Here is a 16,862-nt window from a genome sequence, read left to right on the forward strand (position 1 = left end):
TCTATCTCTTTAACAAGTCCAACTTAAACTCAAACTCATCATTATCATTTTAAAAAAAAAAAACAAAACTATTTTTGTTTAATCCAAACTTAGCAAAGAGTGAAACTTTATCTCTCTAACAAGTCCAACTTAAACTCAAACTCAAATATTGATAATTTATCTCTAAATTTGCGAGGTTAATCATGAATACTATAAAAGCAAAGCAAACCCAATTTTTTTTTTTAAAAAGCAAAGTAGAAGTTTAAGCTCTTCTTCTGTTATTTTCTTTTCCTCTACTTTATTAAAAAAAATATATATATATTTTATGGTTTTTCATGTATTTTTTAAAAAGTAATTTTCATACATGAATCACCAAACTCTCTTTAGCCGTTTTTTACAAGTTAAAAAAGCTTGCAATAATTGAAATTATTCTTTCAAATGTAACCCATCTTTCTCTTATACTTCTCTATTGTTTAGTCATATATATATATATATATATATATATATATATATATATATATATATAGTTTTGTTTTAATAATTTCTAAACAATGAATCATCTGGTTCTTTAATATTTTTTAGTCTTTTAGAAGTTTTAATATTTGAATTTTTGAGTTATTTTTTTGCAGTATTTGAAACTGTCTACAATTTTTTTGTAAGTCATTGCATATTTAAACAATGGCTTCTTCATTAAATTGATTAAAGTCATACAAGAGCAAATCATACAATGGTGTAGTTTTTTAAATTTTTTATAAAATTATTTTAGTTTACCTTACAAATAGGTAGGTTCCCGTGCATAGCATGGGTTAGCGACTAGTTATTAAGATATTTTTAATGGACTTATATAAATTAAGCACATATTGATTCCTCAACAAAAAAAAAAAGAAAAGAAAAAGCACATATCAATCTTATACCAGGTTTATAAATAAGTCTAAGCTTGACTTGTTTTATATTAAGCTCTAATATTCATGAGCTTATTCACGAATATATTTTTTTTTCTTGGGCTCGAGTTGTTTAATAAACAAGCCTAAATCTATGGCTCAAGCATAACTTGTTTAGAAACAAACGAACATGAATGAGCTTTTTATTGAACCAAGCTCGAGCTTTTTATGAACGGTATGGTTCGTTTAGAACCCTAATTTTACATAAGTAGATGTGAATACTTATTGGTCAGAAAGTCCCAACTTATTGTTGAACCAACAAAGTATCTGGTTGTGATACTTTGATTACATAGTATGTTTTCTTTTCCTTACAAGAGCAATGTTAGGATTACAAACAATTACACAACTTTTACCATAATTTGCCATGTCACAAGTTGTAAGTGGTGAATGTGTGGACCCACAACCTTTTCTTACCACTCACAACTCACCATGTGGCAAGTTATAGCAAAAGTTGTATGATTTTTTGTGGAACTACCATTTTCCTTCTTACATATTGACATATCAGGTTGGGAATTTTGTTAGTAAACATGCTGCTTTGGAGTTGGACTACTTCAATCCTAATAAATTGAAATTCTAAATAGATTGAGCCGGACTCAACCATAATTCTCAATCCAAAAAACAAAATCTACAAGTTAAGGCGAACCCTATATATAACAATTCTCCGGTTCACAATTTGAAATTTTGAACAAAAACTCTACAAGAGTTCCAAGAACAAGTAGGATGGGAGTAGTCAAAGGAAAGGACCAGGGAATTAGTAAGTTTCTAAATCAGGAGTATTTAGGAATAAAAACTTATCTAAAATATTATGAAAAAGTTTATTTCCAAACTGTACATACGAAAATCCTCTGACTTATCGTGTGGCAATGGATAAAATTAAAACTACTCCAGGTGTGTAGTCTAAGTAACGCCACCTATAAGTGCGTTCTGTGACTTAAAAAAAAAAAAACGTGTACTTCGTCCAAACATTATATATAACATTCCTCCAATAAGAAAAAAAAAAGTCACAAAACTGAATAAAACTCTGGAACAATGCTGTTTGAGTATAAGTTGACTAGCTAGAAATAGCCAAAGGAAATGACCATGAAATGACCAAAGCACTATATATATACGTGTATATATATAGAGAGAGATAGAGAGATAGAGAGACAGAGATTATGTGTGTGTGAGAGAGAGGGAGTTGGATATTGTTTTTTTCAAAAATACCCTCAAGATATATTTTCAAGTGCTGCTTTTCTTTCACGATCTTTCCTCAATATTTTTCATTTGGGTTTTGGTTTGCGAGTCATGATTAGGATTTTCTTCAACAAATTATTATTATTCCTCATGGTCTTCTTTTCGACTGCCATCTTTTTATGCAAGGCACAGTGTTCTTCTACGTCCGAGTTTTCTAACTTTGCCTCATGCACAAATTTGGCTGTGTTAAATTCAACCCTGTATTGGAATTACAATATATCATCTAACAAGGTTGAAATTGCTTTTAGGCAATCGGGTATTTATAACTATTCAACTTGGATTGCTTGGGCCATCAATCCCACTTCAATTGGTATGATTGGCGCTCAAGCTTTTGTTGCACACCCAAGAAGTGATGGGAGACTAATAGCCTATACATCTTCTATAACCAGTCGTGAAACAATTCTTGAACAAGGGAAGCTAAGTTTTCCTGTCTATGGTGTCTCAGCCATTTATGCAAATAACTCAGTCACCATTTTTGCCACGTTAATGTTTAGTAGCAGAACCTCCGTGGTGAATCATGTGTGGCAACGAGGTCCAATGTCTATGGATAATGTTCCTGGCTTTCATAGTCATTCCAAAGACAATCTTCAGTCCTATGGTACTTTGAATTTTCTATCAGGAGAGACTAGAGGAGAAGAAAGATTTATGGTAATGAAGAAAATTCATGCAGGCTTGAATGTCATTGGTTGGGGTATTATGTTACCTCTAGGAGTTGTTATAGCAAGGTATATAAAGGTGTTCCATATTCATGTTATATGTCAATCTTTGGGGTACATTGTTGGTATAATGGGCTGGACAACTGGACTCAACCTTGGTGTTCAACTATCTGGATTTAATCAAAAGGCGCATGGATACATTGGCATTTGTATTTTTTGTCTTGCAGCAGCTGGCTTTCTTTTTAGGCCGAAGGAGTTCAAGTACAGGAATTATTGGAATATAATACATATCTGCATTGGTTATGGAACAATCATTCTGAGTATCAGTAATGTATTTATAGGGATTAATATTTTGAAGCCTGGAAAAAAGTGGAAAGAAGCCTATATTAGCATACTTGCATTATTGGGTGCTGTTGCTGTGCTACTAGAAATTGGTACTGCTTGTTATTCGTATTTTAGTAGGAAAACTAAAAACCTAGAGACAACGAATGGAGCTAGTCCATTTAATTCATGAACAGCATGTATTTCTAAATTAATATGCTTACTTTGCAATGTAATTTTTTATGGGTAATTTGATAGTTAGAGAGTAGTATTTAAATTTTAAATGTCTTCTTTAGAATTTAGGAACACCTTAAAGTGTAGTTTGAACTACAAACATCTTTGGCATTTTCAATGTATTATTGACATTCAAATCATCCATTATTGTATTATTATTACAACTCGTGGATATAAATTTTCATTCAATTGTTTTGCTCAAATTCATGGAATATTCATATCTCCTACGTATGTGATTTTTTTTTTTTTTTTTGAGATAGAAAAATGTTTAATTTGTACGTTTGTAAATTTGAGGGATGTCCAAAATCAGCTTCAAAATATACTATGACAATCATAAAAAAAAGAAAGAAAGGAAAGGTCAATTTAATTGAGCTTTAGGGATGTTAGAACCAAACAATTGCAAAATCCCAAAAAAAAAAAGAAAAAAAAAGAGGCCTTTTTTGGGGTTCAAAATGATCAAAATCTAAAATTCTATTATTGATGTTTTGGTCAAAATTAAGTTATAAGTTCACATTATGGGTTCTACCCACAATTCATGTGAAAGAAGAAAATATACATTTTTGGTACTCCCAAAATATTTTATAATTACACAAATAACACTGCCAATGAAGCACACACAATTTCTCTTCTAGTCGCTAAATGAAAGAAAACATCATGATGTTGCCTACATGATACTAATCAAGGATCTTTTAAACCAGTAGTATAACCTTGAGAATTATTATTCTAGTGGTACACTATTGTTAGGCACAATATCAATACCTACTTATTCTTAGTGACCTCAAGGTAAAAAACAAAAAACCTCACTGATAAATATTATGCAACTATCATGAATTCATGATGGAGTAACCAAAAAAAAAAAGGGTAATTACACATAACCCACCTGTGGTTTGGGCGAAAATCACATTGCCTATCCGTGGTTTAAAAAGTATCACTTAACCCATCTGTGGTATGTTTCCGTCAATCTCCGTAACCCACCTCAAGCTCAGCCGTTACAAAAACACATCTTAACTTCAAAACACAACATAACGCGAATCAAAACTCAAAAACTTTTCAAGAGAGACCTGTGGTGAGATCAACGTGTTCTTTGTGGTGTTCTTCATGGTTTGGAGGGTCTGGAGGGGGAGCCATGACCGCCGCCAAGAAAATCGCACCCATCCTACTTGGCGCTTCGGCAAAGTACCTTCTTAGCTTGGGAGAGCTGGGTTCGGTACTTGACCGGGTGGGCCTTTAGGTACGACAAGTCCTTAAGAACTGTTTGGAACCACTTCGAATCTTCCTCAAGGAACACCTTTTTGCCACGTGGGTTCAGTGAGGTCCACGTCAACAAGTCGTGGTCGAGTCCGAACACTAGGAAGTTGCACGGAGCTCTGGTCTTCAACGAGTCGTAGGAAACCATGACTTTGCCTAAAGATTGCTGTGGGACCATGCGTGACATGGCATAGTGGAGAATGGCTTGGAGCTGGATCGGTGTCGGAGAGTGACCGCTCGCCGCGCCGCCTCCGTTTCTCACAGTGGCTAGTGAACAAAACAGAGAGTTTCCCGATCTCAATCCGATGAAGCCGGAAATGAGAAGCGTGTCGGCTATAAGACCAAACAGAGCTGCTCCGATGAACAAAGATTTTTCGGGAATCGAGTTTCGATGATTATTATTGTTCTTCATGTTTTCTCGTGAACTGTTGTTACTCATTCTCCGATGTTGTTGGGAGATTTAGAAAAAAATTAAAGGAATGGGTACTGCAGAGGATAGAATGAGGATATAAATACAAAGTGTTTTTTTCCAGCGTTAAATTTTCTCAGATTTGGACAAGTATTCTTATATTCTAATCTAGGTTTTATTTATTTTTGGGTATGTTCTTCATGTTCAAAGAAAACTTTGAATTGAGAGAGACCAGTATAACTTTTTGATCTTGTTTCTCTTACATTTTTGTGCTATTTTTTGTTTTAGGAGGAGAAAGACATAAAATTTGAGTAAAAATACCTATTTACCCCTGATTTTAACATAGGTGGGTTACAGAAAACAAACAGAATATACTTCAGGTGGTTTAAGTGATACTTTTCAAACCACAGGTAGGCAAAGTGATTTTCGCCCAAACTACAGGTGGGTTTAGTGTAATTACCAAAACAAAAAAAAACTTTACCATAAAATTTTATGATATCACTTTTTATATAATAAAATTTTATGATATTAGTCTTTTTACGTGATGTCATACTTTTCCATCCAAATTAACAACAAAGTTGACGTTAAGGTGCAGAGTGTAATAGTAGTCATAGTTTAGGTAGAAAAACGTGCTTTTGAAAAGTTTAAAATGCAAAGTGTAATCAATGATATAATTTAGAGTGATTAAGTATAATTTTTCCAAATTTTCACAACTTTTAAAAGAAAAACTAGCGATAAGGATTATGGGATGAGACTCTCTGTCCCATCAATTCCATAGAAAAACTTTGGTGTCTTGGTAAAAAATTGATGGATTAATGTGAATGTGATAGTTCACCAATCACATTCACACATATAATCAAGTTATAACAAATGGTGTGGTCCTAAAAGAACCGATGGAATAAATATATAGTTCAAACTTTTTGCTGAGTAGTGCTATGGGTACAATATTTTCACAATAATTTCATAACAAAACTTAGGAGACAAGCTGATTCTAATTCTCATTTGGACCTATCTATGCTTTATTTTGAAAATATTGTGCTTGGCCATATCGTATTCTTTGGTCAAACAACAAAGTATGTGATTGTTTGATACATTGATGTAAACATTTATAGACATGCATGCTTGTCAGATTGAGAATTTTGTAGGTAACTAGGGGTGCTTTGGTCATTGTGTATGAAATAATATATGGGTAAGAGCATCTCCAATAGGTTCTTTAAAACTAATTTTGGAGAACAAACACACCAAAAACTCACTCCAACAGCTTCTCTAAAAGCAAAACTTTTCCAAAAAAAATTTTAACTTGCTAAAGTAGTTCTTTTGATTTAGAGAACACTGTAGTAACTCCAAATAAATTTTTTTTACTTAAAAATCAAACAATTCAATAAATAAAAAAAAATTCTTTCTCTCTCCTTTCATCTCTTTGTTTTAGTTTCTTTGCTTTGCTCAGAGACTCAAACGTCTCACATAATCAAAACAGGAAACACAAAACAAAATCTATCTATTATTATAACAACAAAAATGAATCAATCCAAGAAAATAAGAAAAAGAAAGAAAGAAGAGACAAGCCATTCTATTTGGTGTTAGGGAGGAGAACGAGGTGGTGCTGCATGGTGAGTCTGACAGCTTTGTCCTTTTGGTGACTCTCAATCTCCACTGGCCTTCTCTCAAAGATGTGCAGCAGTCTGCTAGTCTGTAGAAAAATAAAAACAAAGAGGACAAAGATAGTGTGAAGGTCCTGGAGGAGAATAGATAGAAAAATAAAAAGAAAAAAGAGATGAAGAGGAGTGTGGAATGGCAATACGTGTGTGGAGGAGAAAAAAAGAGATGAAAGAGGAGTGGTGAATGGAGATATGTGTATGTAGGAGAAAAACAGAGATGAAAAATGAAAGAAAAAAAAAAGAACAAATTGTATAGTTGAAAAAAAATAATTACAGGAATAGAAAATAAAATAAAGAATAAGAAAATAGAATTGAGAAATACTACTATGAGCACCAAAACCTCGTTGGACGATGGTCTTTGGGCTCCCAATTAAATTATATGTGGGCTTTGGCACAATCCTACCAATTGGGCTCAGAGCTTCACCTAGTTTGCCCTCTCCTAACCTTAATGCACCTCCCTCACAGTGTTTTCACTCTCCTTCCCCTGTGTTTACCAGTACATTCCTTGAATATTTCCCTCCCCAAGATGTTTTTCCAACCATGATCCTTTGCTCACTTCTTCCTCTTATAGTCTTTTGTTAGTTGGGTAGTCATCATTTCCTTCCCACTTCGCACATATTCCCATGTTATCAGAATCCCAAGGGATCCTCACGTCTTTGGAGGATTCCCTTGGTACTTGTTCCAGTCGTCAAAGAGCGTCCAACGGTGAACTTCCACTACGACATTGCCAACCCTCGGCTACTGATCTTGCCATGTTCGTGCCGTGCGCTCACTTCCCTCGTTGCTCATCAATACTTAGGCCGATCACCTAAAATTTCCTTGAGGTGATGTCCTTTAACCTCACACCGATCTCTGGGTGGGGCTTATTGTGATAGGGTTTCGGGTCAACTCCCCTTATGCATGCCATAACGGGTTGTTCCAATGGGCCTTGGGCCTTATTTTGGGTTCCGAAGAAGTAGGCTTGCACGGGCCTTCTAGGCCCAAAGCCCCCACAATAGCCCCCCCCCCCCCAACCCTATTGTCACCTAGTGATATTAGGGTCGGGGATTTTTTACTCGGCGCTTGGTGGAGCCTATGGATGAAATGACGGCTATACCTCGGGAAGATAAAACGTCGCTCCATAATTATGTTAGACATGACAGCTCGTATCTCTCACACACGTGGCATTATTTTGCATATCAACAGCCCTGATCAATTGACACTTCGTTTTACGAGGCGCGCATGCACTGAGATAGCGGTACGTATTGAAAAAGTAGGTACCTAAAAGGTAAAAAGAACTGTTCACTTTTCAGACAGTACAAAAATTTAGAGAGACTACTGGAAATGCTCTCACACTTGTAACATTATGGGTTGGCCATGTACTAGTTAGAGTATTCCCATTCAAAAATGGAAAAATAAAAAATAAAACTGCATTTCAAGTCACCAAAAAGTTACTTTATCTATTTTAGATTACCACTTTAACGTACATACTTATTTTGCAATTTATCACAATAAAATACTCTATATTTTGTATACACACCAAAATAAATAAATAAATGCAATACCCTAACAACACCCAACCCAAGGCAGAGAGAGAGAGATACATATCATTAATTTAATTGCGGGTAGAAAAAGATAGTTGGGTTTAAGTTTATACTTTATAGATCTTGCTAGGGGGGATAAGCAAATTTAGATGTTTAAGAGTCTGTTTGGTTGAAATGGTGGAAAAGTGAGAGGATAGAAAATAGTGGGAGGATGAAAAATTTGGAGGATAGAAAAAATTTTATTTTCTCTCCCTTTTGTTTGGTTAGGAGTGGAAAAGTAGAGGGATGGAAAAAATAATTTTGAATACATTTACTCATATACCATTGTTAAAGAATGATGCCCGATTAAAACAAAAAAAGTGCAGTCACCCAAATTTATTAAATAATAAAAATCATGTCCCAAAATAAAAATCTTGTATAGTTAAATAACAAAAAAAAAAAAAAAACAACTATCACACCCAAGCCCTAGAAAATCAAAAGAAAAAAAAGAATAGAATAAAAAAAGGGAAAAGGCAACGTTACTGCCCAAAAAAAAAAAAAAAAAAAAGGGGGGGGGGGGGCATGCTTAGGCCTAGAAAATCAAAAGAAAAAAAAAAAAAAAAAAGAGGGAACGTTTCCAAAAAGGCAATGTTACTTACTTCCGAGTTGAGAAGGGGAAAAAAAGCAATTTGAAGAAGCCCATGTGCACATGCACATGGGCATTTTTGTCAATAAAAAAAAGTTCATTTCCACTTAGTTTTTTCTTCATTTTGGTTAGAAAATATCATGGTGAGCTTGGAGAGAAAACACCTAGGCCTCACTATTTATTTTCCTTTATCCCCGCCCAACCAAACACACTCTAAAAAAATTTTCCTTCCTATTTTCTCTCCAAAGTTTTTCATCCACCCTATTTTACCTCCAAACAGTGGCGGCTCTAGGAATTTTGTTTAGGGGGGTCATTAAAAAATTTTAATAGAAAAAGAACTTGAATATATCGAATTACCGACAAAAAAAAATTAATACATGAAGTTTTACAATTTTCTTCTACAAGTTTTCAAATTTTGAATTGTTATATGATAGTTCATTATAAGTATCAATTGCCAATGTGGGTAACTATAAGCCTATAATCATTTTATTTTGTTACGCTTATCTAACATTTTTATTTTTATGCAATTTTTATTATCTATTTGTTATTTTTTTTATAAAAATATTTTAAACTAAATGACTAAACTAAACTCATTGGCTTTGTATTAATTATTGATGCACACAATCACGCTCATTCATATATAAAATTATACACTAGTGTCTATTTAACCAATCAAATGCTTGGACAATCAATAATTTTGCGATTTTTTTTCTTGAAATTTACTAACTTTATAACAAAAAGTTATTATAACATGATAATAATACACACACATGTAACAAACCATCTCTATTTTCAAATTAATAAATTATATAAATTTATATTATATTGTACACACAAACATCCACACACTTCATAATTCACACAAATAACATTATAACAAAAAGTAATGCACACAATCAATATTAGATGCACTCACACACACAATATAAATTTATAAAAAATAGTGACACTTACAATTCACAAACCTTTACTTTTTATTCTTAGAGTTAGAAATACTTAGAATAAGGGCGTGTAAAATTTAAGTCAAGGTGTGCAAAAATATTTTTAAGAAAAAATTATAGTATTAAACTAGCAAAATTTTTTTTATATATATAGATTTTTTTTTTTTGGGAAGTCAGGGGGTTCATTTTAACCCCTGAGAATAGTGTAGCGCCGCCCCTGCCTCCAAACAAACATGCAAAATTTTTGCACAGGGATGGATAATGGGATTTGGGGTTGTTTTTGCTCTTTTAGGAAAACCGCCATCATCTATTTTGCATTTCATCCAGATGAGAACGCTCTAGGTCCATACAAAATCCCAGGACTACTTTACTTTCAAGAAGAGTGGATATTGTCCAATTTCATACAGAACCAAATTGTGAGCATATTCACAGGTAGCAAACAAGAGACTGAATTCAATAAGGATAAGAGTCTTGTAGAGTTGTAGTTATAACAAATTATAATAAAAAGAAAATTTTGAAACCCATTTAAAAAATATCACACCCTGATTTAAATTCCAAACACATTGAGCTTACCATAATTCTCCAATCCAAAATCCAAAAAAAGAACATTCACATTTTAAGCCAAACTCTTCTCTCAACAAAAGAAAAAAAGAAAAAAAAGTCGCAAATTGAACAACTAAATTAGGAAGGGACCAGAAAATCAGAAAATTTCTAAATCGGGAGAACTTAGGAATAACCACTGACTCAAAACATTATATATAATAGTTTTATTTAATCCAACAATAATTCCCAAAACAAAGAAAGTCACAAAATTGAATAACAGTGCTGTCTGGGTAGAAATAGCCAAAGGAAATGACCATGAAATTAGTAAATTTCTAAAATAGACCATGAATACTTAAGGACTAACCACCGAGCCAAAACACTATATATAATGCATAGGGAGCGAGAGAGAGAGGAAAAAAAAAAAAAGAGATAGAAAGAGAGAGAGTTAAGCAATTGTCTATTTGAAAAATACCCTTAAGATATATTTTCAAAGTTAGCTCTTTTTCTTTAACGATCTTTTCAATTTGGTTTTGTGTGTGATTTGGTTTGCCAGTCATGGTTAGGATTTTCTTCAACAAATTATTACTATTATTCCTCATCGTCTTCTTTTCGAATGCCATCTTTTTATGCAAGGCACAGTGTTCTTTTAACTCCGAGTTTCCTCGCAAGAACTTTAACGCATGCTCAAATTTGCCTGTGTTAAATTCAACCCTTTATTGGAATTACAATATATCATCTGGCATGGTTGAGATTGCTTTTAGGCAACCGGGCATCGATATTTTCTCAACATGGATTTCATGGGGCATCAATCCCACTTCAATTGGTATGATTGACGCTCAAGCCTTTGTTGCATACACAAGAAAAGATGGGAACCTAATAGCCTATACATCTCCTATAACCAATTATAGAACCTCTCTTAAAGAAGGGGCTCTAAGTTTTCCTGTCTTTGATGTCTCAGCCATGTATGAAAATAACTCAATCACCATCTTTGCCACCTTACAGCTTCCTAGAGAAACCATCACGGTGGATCATGTGTGGCAAAAAGGTCCAATGTATGGGAATAATGTTCCTAAAATTCATAGTTTACTTAGAGACGAGCTTCGCTCCTATGGTACTTTGAATTTTCTATCAGGGAAGGTTAAACAAGGAGGAGGAGGGAAATTAATAAAATTGAAGAGCTTTCATGGAATCGTGTGTGGCATTAGTTGGGGTATTATGCTGCCTGTAGGAGTTCTTATAGCAAGGTATTTGAAGGTGTTCAAAGCAACAGACCCGATATGGTTTAAGCTTCATGTTACATGTCAATCTTCGGGGTACATTATTGGTCTTATTGGCTGGGCAACTGGACTCAACCTTGGTGCACAATTATCTGGATTGAGGTATAAGACTCATGGATGTATTGGCATTACTCTTTTTTGTCTTGCAACAATTCAGGTGATCGTTGGCCATTTTGTTAAGCCGAAGGAGCGCAAGTACAGGATTATATGGAACATATTCCATTTCTTCCTTGGTTATGGAACAACCACTCTGGGTATCGTTAATGTCTTTATAGGGATTCATATTTTGGAACCAGGACAGAGGTGGAAAGGAACCTATATTGGCATACTTGTATTATTGGGTTGTGTTGCTGTGCTCCTGGAAACTCTTAGTACTTTTTATTTGTATTATCATGAAAAAAATGATAGCCTAGATACAATGGATGGAGCTACTCCATTTAATCCTTTATGAAAACATGTATTTATAAATCAATATTGTGACTTTTTAGTGTAAACTTTTATTCTATTGTAATTTGATAGGAACGTAGTTGGAGAATAGAAATTTGAATTTTGAATGTTTTTGTTATAAACACCAGAAAATGTAGTTGAACTATAAACATCTTTGGCGTTATCAGTGTATATTAATTAGATATTGATTTGACATTCAAATGATCCATAAAAAATAATAATAATAATAATAATTGTATTATTATTACAACTCATGGGTATAAATTTTCATTCAAATCTCCCGCGTATGTCAATTTGAAGGATGACTGAAATCAACTTGAAAATAGACTGTCATAATTCATAAGAAAAGAAAAGAAAGATCAATTTAATTGAGCTTTTAGAGATGTTAGAACCAAAAAATATCCGAAAAACTCAGCAAAGAAAGAGTCTATTTTTGGGGGTTATGATTATCAAAATCTAAAATTCTATCTTTAAAGGTTTGGTTGGGAGTGTGCCAACAAGAGTGACAAAGTTGGATTTACACACTCTGTCAAACGTAGGAAATAAACCAATTTGGAATCGACTGTAGGTAAACACAATGGTCTGTCTTAGTTCATCCACAGCGAAAACCACACATTCGTGTGTTTATTTTGGTTAGCTATTATTTGTTTGTGTACAAATTGTTAAATCCTCACCTTTATTTTTATTTTTAGGTATAATTGTCAAACTTTTAGCAAATAAATAAAAGCAATGCTAATTATTAAGAATATTACGGACCTTACTATGTTAGCGTGTAGTAACCTAAAAATAAGCAAGAGTGATGCTAGAAATATTACTGCTGGTAGTAAATAAATAGACTTATAAATGTGGGTTTTAATTAGCTCAACTGGTAAAGTTTATGATGGTTAAGGTTCAATCTTCGCCTACACCAAAAACTAATTAGTGTCTTAATCTAATGATAAAAAACTATTATTAATAGGGATGACAATTTTTCTCCGCCTTGCTTAACCCGCCCTTCCCCGCTTCGCCCCGTGCGGGTTTTCCTCGCCCCGCAAAGGTGATGGGGGGCGGGGGATGGGGCGAGATTTTAGACCCGCACCACGGGACAGGGCGGGGATGGGTTTACACTTTTTAGACCCACCCCGCCCCGCCTCGCCTCGCGTTAATAAGGGTTAAGTTGTAATTTTTTCATACTCTAAAACCCTACTATTTAAACAAAAATATCATTAGCTTATTTCATTCTTCCTAACGTGGCTCAATCTCTTTTCTCTCTCTAGAAAAGTTGAAAATAAAGTACCAATTTTAACTATTTTTTTTGTCTTTTCATTCATGATTCATATGTCTTTCTCAACTTACTTTTCATTATGAACATAATATAATTTTTTTATTTGAGTCTGTGTCATTGTTTTTGTAATTTTGCGTGGGCATTTGGCTGTTATAAAATATAAGGTATGCCGTCATAGTCACATTCACAAGCAATCAAGTGCGCCGTCGTTCTGTTACCCAGTTACACACACCCCCTTTTCTCTTAACACTTGGAATTCTCATTGGGATTTCACTTTGCTTAACAACACTGCTTCTTTATACTTGTCAAAATCCATATCTATTTTACGAGCTGGGTTTTTGTTTTTGAATTTTCATGTTAGAAATATGAGGTGGTGAATGGAGAACGAGATGATGAGGAATATATTTCCCTATTGGTTTGATTGCCGATATGATGGCATCAATCATGTATTAGCTCTAGCTGATCATTCTCGTTCTCCACACAAAAATTATATACAATTTAATTTTGTTTTCTGTAGTTTTATTAAAAAATATAAGGTACAGGTTTGAGACTTTGTCCCATTCTCTATGAAATAGTCACAAAATGGGAGCAATTATATAATGCACACTACTTAGTATAAAGGAGATTTGTTTTAGTGTTTTTTAGGCCAATGAAATATGAATGCCCATTTGTGTATGTGTTGTTGGTGCTATGATTTTTAATTTAATTGTTTAATGATGTTGCTAAATATAGTTTAACTGTTTAACGACGTTGCCAAGGAGATTTGTTTTAATTTTTTTTTTTTTGTTCCCAATATTATTTTATATTATCTTTGTTGAAGAAATATAGTTTGTCCACTACTAAGTTGCTAAATTAACATCAGGAAAAAAATGACTTCAAATGAAAACATTAGTAGCTCCAATCCATCTGGCAGCAATCAATTTCGTTTGATAGTAGATGAAGATAATGCAACCCCATCATCACTTTTGTTGAATATGCCAAACAATGTCTAGGCAGTCTAGCCTAGTAATGAAATAATTCAAGAAGAGGGAAAGTACAAATCAATTGTTTGGAATCATTTTAAGAGAAAGAGAGTTGATGATAAAGACAAGGCTGAGTGCAATTATTGTAAGAAATTGCTAGTAAGGGGATCCAATTATGGCACTAAACATTTGCATGACCACGTGAAAATATGTCCTAGGAGAAAGTTTCAAGACATTAGGGATATGAATCAAAAAAATTTGGCGAGGGATCAAAATAAAGTGGATTCAATGGCAGGTGTGAATGCTTATAATTTTGATAAAAATGTATCAAGAAATGAACTTGCTCATATGATCATCTTGCATGAGTATCCCCTCTCTATAGTTGACCACATTGGTTTTAGAAAATATTCATCCTCTCTTCAACCATTGTTCAGGATGGTTTCTAGGAACACAATCAAGAAGGACATTTTGAGCATCTATGAGAAAGAAAGGGAGAAATCAAAGCATGAAATTGATAAGAATCAGGGTAGAATTTCTATTACCACTGATATGTGGACTTCACAAAACAAAAGGCGAGGGTTTATGGTTGTAACAACACACTTCATTGATGGTTTGTGGAGATTACAAAGCCGAGTTATGGGATACTTTTTTTAAAGTATATATTCATTTTTATGTTTCAATTAAATTGTCACGACCCAAATCCATGAAACATTAATTTAGATGCATGACTAACTTGCTACCTTACCTAGCTCAATAAAAATAATTTGTTTAGACATAATTCAATAAACTCCAATAAACAATGCTACTGATAAATCTCTTACAATAACTAAAATCCACAATTTATAATAATCTCTAAAATACTATGAAGCCTAACGCGGAAATGCAAAAATAACTAATAATCTTTTCAAAACTCCACAAATTGGAAACAATCTCCACTATATAAAACGTAAATTACCAAAACAAAGGTAACTAAAATTCTATGAGTCTTCAAGTAATACTGAAGTCGCCTACAACTTCCACGCTCTACCTTGCACCTTACAAAGCGATCCAAGGGTTCTATATTCTCAACTACACTTTAATATGAAAATAGTAATTGATTGAGTGAGCCACACATCTACTAAGGAATTATACAGAATATACAACGGAATAAAGTCAAGCAAAGCATGAGTATTTTGATTTTTCACAAACTCATTCAATTATATCAAAATAATTATTCCAAAACATATAATGAATCACTTAATACATATAATGAATCACTTAATACATATATAATAACATCTCACAATCATTAGAAAACACATGCATAAAATTGATCAGAGCACAGTGTCACATATACATATCACATATTCTCACATACAATCCTATAAGCAAATGCCAACATCTAACCCCTACTGGTGAGGGATCAACACATATTCTCACATACAATCCTGTGAGTGGATTTACACATATATCTGATCAATTCTAAAAACACTTAATTTGAGTTGCATATCACAAAACAAAATATATACAAAATAGAATAATTTTTTTAATAGTAACAATTATTCCAGAGATAGGGACATATTGAATATCATAATATTGAATTGATACATAAATCAAAAGATGCTTGACTTTCTTAGGGAACGAATAGGAACTGAAGAGTTTATATAAATATTTTTACAATTCTTGAGTAAGTTTGAAAAATCCAATTTGCTAAAAGAAATGTCTTAAATACTGTTTGAAAAACAAGAACATGACTCCGAAATCACTTGGTTTGAAACAATTTACAGAACAATAATCTTTTTAGAAAACTTAATTTGAAACTCAATTATTTTCGGAAAATAGTTTAGTTTAAAATAATCTTTTAAATGGGATTTGGACATTCAAAACGTTATTTAAAATTCGAAATTTCTCTTAAAATTAAAAGCCAATTAAAATTTCTCTTTCAATAATGTAAAAATGTTTTTTGATAAACTTTTAAAACGTAAGCTAAAAAAAATATAACTTTTGAAAACTTTTAACTTCTAAGAACCTAAAGAACAAAACTTGTGCATATTATGCATAATTACTTAAAGCACTTGAATCACTCTGAAAGTCCAGCTGAAACACCCTCTAAATAGTCTCAAAATACTCTTAAATAGGACCTATAATCAATCGTGAAAATTACTTCATATCCTCCACAAAATATAAAGCTTATAAAACTATACAAATGGACTCACTAGGATTATACTTTGCTGAACTAATAACACTTTTAACACTAAATTAAAGGTTCTATAACCAATGATGCTCTAACCAATAATATTCCATTGCATTAATCGAAACTCATATTGTCATGAGGAAGACAGTAGCCAAAAATATCATTGACCTAGGATTTAATATAAAACCCCAAAAAGTTAATTCATCCTAACATATATATTCACAAAAAAACATGGCAAAACTAAAAGGATCGTATATATACAAATCCAATAGAAGACCTAATGGCAATATTTACCTGTTCTAGGGACCCACGGAGAACAACGTGAGAACCATACTCCCACCAAAGCCAATTTCAACTTTAATATATAACCTCAATGGTTTGATAGCATAATCTCAATGAAAGGTGGGAGTATATCTCCCAATGGCAAT

At 33.1% G+C, this 16,862-nt stretch overlaps 3 protein-coding genes and 1 non-coding gene across 4 annotated transcripts; 3 read left to right on the forward strand and 1 right to left on the reverse strand.

The window, feature by feature from the left end:
- Positions 1-2,243: 2,243 nt before the first annotated feature.
- On the forward strand, positions 2,244-3,323 carry LOC142639355 (cytochrome b561 and DOMON domain-containing protein At5g47530-like). The gene has a single exon (XM_075813547.1). The coding sequence runs from the start codon at positions 2,244-2,246 to the stop codon at positions 3,321-3,323; it is 1,080 nt and encodes a 359-aa protein (XP_075669662.1).
- Positions 3,324-4,321: 998 nt separating this feature from the next.
- Positions 4,322-5,024, reverse strand: LOC142639356 (arabinogalactan O-methyltransferase 1-like). Its single transcript, XM_075813549.1, has 2 exons — positions 4,545-5,024; positions 4,322-4,372 (listed from the first exon to the last, which is right to left on the reverse strand). The coding sequence occupies exons 1-2, from the start codon at positions 5,022-5,024 to the stop codon at positions 4,322-4,324; spliced, it is 531 nt and encodes a 176-aa protein (XP_075669664.1).
- Positions 5,025-11,052: 6,028 nt separating this feature from the next.
- LOC142639357 (cytochrome b561 and DOMON domain-containing protein At5g47530-like) lies at positions 11,053-12,039 on the forward strand. Its single transcript, XM_075813550.1, has one exon. The coding sequence runs from the start codon at positions 11,053-11,055 to the stop codon at positions 12,037-12,039; it is 987 nt and encodes a 328-aa protein (XP_075669665.1).
- Positions 12,040-13,681: 1,642 nt separating this feature from the next.
- Positions 13,682-13,768, forward strand: LOC142641814 (small nucleolar RNA Z102/R77). The gene has a single exon (XR_012845494.1). It is a non-coding gene; the product is annotated as a small nucleolar RNA Z102/R77 (small nucleolar RNA).
- The last annotated feature ends 3,094 nt before the right edge of the window (positions 13,769-16,862 follow it).

This window comes from Castanea sativa, chromosome 6 (assembly GCF_040712315.1).
Source record: "Castanea sativa cultivar Marrone di Chiusa Pesio chromosome 6, ASM4071231v1".
Taxonomy (NCBI): domain Eukaryota; kingdom Viridiplantae; phylum Streptophyta; class Magnoliopsida; order Fagales; family Fagaceae; genus Castanea; species Castanea sativa.

Bases quoted from the DNA above. Each gene is read 5' to 3' on its own strand.
- LOC142639355 (XM_075813547.1), top strand. From the start codon at position 2,244: ATGGTCTTCTTTTCGACTGCCATCTTTTTATGCAAGGCACAGTGTTCT.
- LOC142639356 (XM_075813549.1), bottom strand. From the start codon at position 5,024: ATGAAGAACAATAATAATCATCGAAACTCGATTCCCGAAAAATCTTTG. The intron at 4,373-4,544 runs GTACTTTGCCGA...TGTGTTTTGAAG, and splicing joins AGCTCTCCCAAGCTAAGAAG to TTAAGATGTGTTTTTGTAAC.
- LOC142639357 (XM_075813550.1), top strand. From the start codon at position 11,053: ATGGTTGAGATTGCTTTTAGGCAACCGGGCATCGATATTTTCTCAACA.